This window comes from Cystoisospora suis (assembly GCF_002600585.1).
Source record: "Cystoisospora suis strain Wien I chromosome Unknown contig_905, whole genome shotgun sequence".
NCBI lineage: Eukaryota > Apicomplexa > Conoidasida > Eucoccidiorida > Sarcocystidae > Cystoisospora > Cystoisospora suis.
The window spans coordinates 35996-38490 of NW_027153706.1; the positions used below are offsets into that span (position 1 = coordinate 35996).

The following is a 2495-nucleotide window of genomic DNA, read 5'->3' on the forward strand; positions in this document are numbered from 1 at the left end:
ATGGAGGTCAGGGGGGTTTGAAACGTCTGGAATGCTCACCCGTTCTTTTATTTTGGCGTTTACGGGTGCGCCGCTGCTGCTATTTTGCTACGACTGTTGAAGCTCTCAAGTGTTCGACGCTCACAGCTATCCACAGCAGGATTTGTCCTCGGAATTCATTCCGAGCGCTACGTGTGTTTCGTGTAAGGATGAGGTTCCCAAAGTCGCCACCGTTCGGGTGGCTTGCAGGGCCGCGCCGCAAGGCGACGGCTGGGAAAGTGGAGGAGGCAAAAGAAGATGGTAGAATAAATCCGGGAGAAACGCAAGCAAAGGTCAACAAGCGACGACAGTTGCCTTCATCGACTGCATCGTGTTTCTCTTCATGTCTACCAAGGTGCCTTCGCTTCGGAAAAAGGAAAGCGGCCGAAGCGACGGACAGCCGAAGCAAAGAAGAGGAAAGAGAGGACATTGAAGACCAAGAGGCTTCCACATGCCTCGAGTGTTCAGAAGTCTCTCGCTTAACGGCGAAGGGGGGCAATTGTGAAGTGTCGTCACCTCTCCCCATGTCCGCTGAAACCCCCGCTTTCCATCGACTGTTCGCGCTGGGCGAACATGCGGTTAGAGAGGAAGGAGGAAAAGAAGCACTTCCTTGCTTCGACAAGAATGACGACTCCTGGAGTGTGGAAGAGGTGGAGAGGGATAATTATGACTACTTTACCGACAAAGAAGGCAGCAACGAAGGAGAGGAAGAGATGGAGTGGATCGTCCACATCGATGAGAATGGTATGGTGACGGCGGGTGTGAGTCGAATCTGTGGAGGCGAAAGAATCGCCATGGTCACCACGTACTACGTCGACGATGAAACAGGAGGGGCTTGGCATGAGGAAGAACAAGAGGTGTTTGAGATGGAGAAAAACAACATGTTAATGGACCAGGTGGAGATGCCTCATGTAGACTTCTCTCTCAAGTTCATTGGACCTGCAGTTCCTTCCTTTCTATGCGAGAATGGCAGCAAAGAAGCTCCTGGAGTTTTTTGCCACAAATCAGGAGACACTTTCGGATCGTGGTGGCGCTCCCTCTTTGTGGATGCAAAACGAGTGTGTTTCTTCGCGTCGCTTCTCTTCAAATGGAAGAGAGTGGAGCAACTTTTTCAAAGCTTTGCTCCCAACAGGAGAGAAGCACGTTTTCGTGCCGATGGAGAACCTCTGGGCAAGAAGAAAGTCGATGAAAAGAAGAGCATTTTGCCTGTAGGAATGCCAGATCGGACGCCGTCAATAACAAAAGAGGAGGAAGAAGCTGAAGTCCGCTCACCTGGTAAAGACACTCCATTAGGATGGTCAGACGAAAAGGATGAGAGGGAGAAGGAAGGGACGTCCGTTGGACTGTGCGGGGGGAAGTACCCGATAGAGCGTTGTTGTCTGCAGACCGAGTGGAGGATCAAGAAAAAGAAAAAGCGGAAAAAGATGACGATGATGGCGTGGAACAAGGGGACGTTCGCAATGAGGCTCGAGCCTATACAGTGGGGCAGTTGCCCTTTTCTGCTACAGATTGCTGCTCCCGTCCGCGAGCTTGGGGTGCTCCCCCCCGGACTCTGGAACCATTGTCGAGAAAGGCCTCCCGACCTTCCTTCAGATTGGTGAGTCTCCCTTCAACTTCTCCCTATATACACTCTATATAGAATTGCATGTGCACATGAACTACGTGGTGTTGTAGCCCCTCGTATCATCTGTATGACAATAGGCCTACGTTGATCCCTTGTTGCTGAACAGCTAGTTTACCTATGCAAAAGACATGCTTATGTCCTTCTCCCGTGGGGGCAGAGTAATGCACACCTCTCACTTGTCAATGCTTTACAAGGTGTCTCTGGATATCTGCTTGTGTCGATTTTTCAGGTGGCTTCTGCAGGAAGGCAGCAACACGGCAATACGCGGGAAGTGGCGACAGGTGACGGCGAAAGGGACTGCTGGAAGGAGGAGTGGGTCCGGTCTGGAATTCACCGAAGCCCGAGGAGGAGCAGAAGCGGGAGCAAGAGCAGAATTGAAAAGGGAAAAACGAGTTCTTGATTACATGAGTCTCAGTATGTAACCGATGTGTATCTGGCATATGGCTAAAGCATGCTAGAAGTGTATATACATTCCAAAACAAAAAAAAACAAAAAACGAAAAAACAAAAAAACAACTCTTCTTTCCATCATAGTTATTGCAGCGATCTTCGCTTCTTTCGTCCGTGCCCTGCGTCGGATTTCTTCTTTCTTTTCCGTTCGTTGGGCTTCTTTGCCTTCGCCATCATCATCATCATCTTCATCTTCGGGCATTGAGCATCATGTCTCTTATCTTCTACAAGTCTAGCAAAACAGAAAGAGTCACGCAGAGAAAGGGAAGGAGGTTCTGNNCAGAGAAAGGGAAGGAGGTTCTGGCAAGCAGAAGAGCAAAGAAAAGGAGCAGACTGGCGAGTCATGTGAGCGATGGCGGTCGCTCATGTGGTTCTTCAGGCTGTCTTCGCTTCTTTTCTCTTCT

General features: G+C 50.0%; 1 protein-coding gene across 1 annotated transcript; it reads left to right on the plus strand.

Moving 5' to 3' along the window:
• The first annotated feature begins 21 nt into the window (after positions 1-21).
• On the plus strand, positions 22-2362 carry CSUI_002170 (uncharacterized protein). Its single transcript, XM_068062372.1, has 2 exons — positions 22-1615; positions 1872-2362. Exons 1-2 carry the CDS (start codon positions 189-191, stop codon positions 2062-2064), a joined length of 1620 nt encoding a protein of 539 aa, XP_067925655.1. The 5' UTR covers positions 22-188; the 3' UTR covers positions 2065-2362.
• The last annotated feature ends 133 nt before the right edge of the window (positions 2363-2495 follow it).

Coding starts and splice junctions, on each gene's coding strand:
- CSUI_002170 (XM_068062372.1), top strand. CDS start 189: ATGAGGTTCCCAAAGTCGCCACCGTTCGGGTGGCTTGCAGGGCCGCGC. Junction 1,616..1,871: donor CCCGACCTTCCTTCAGATTG/GTGAGTCTCCCT, acceptor TCGATTTTTCAG/GTGGCTTCTGCAGGAAGGCA.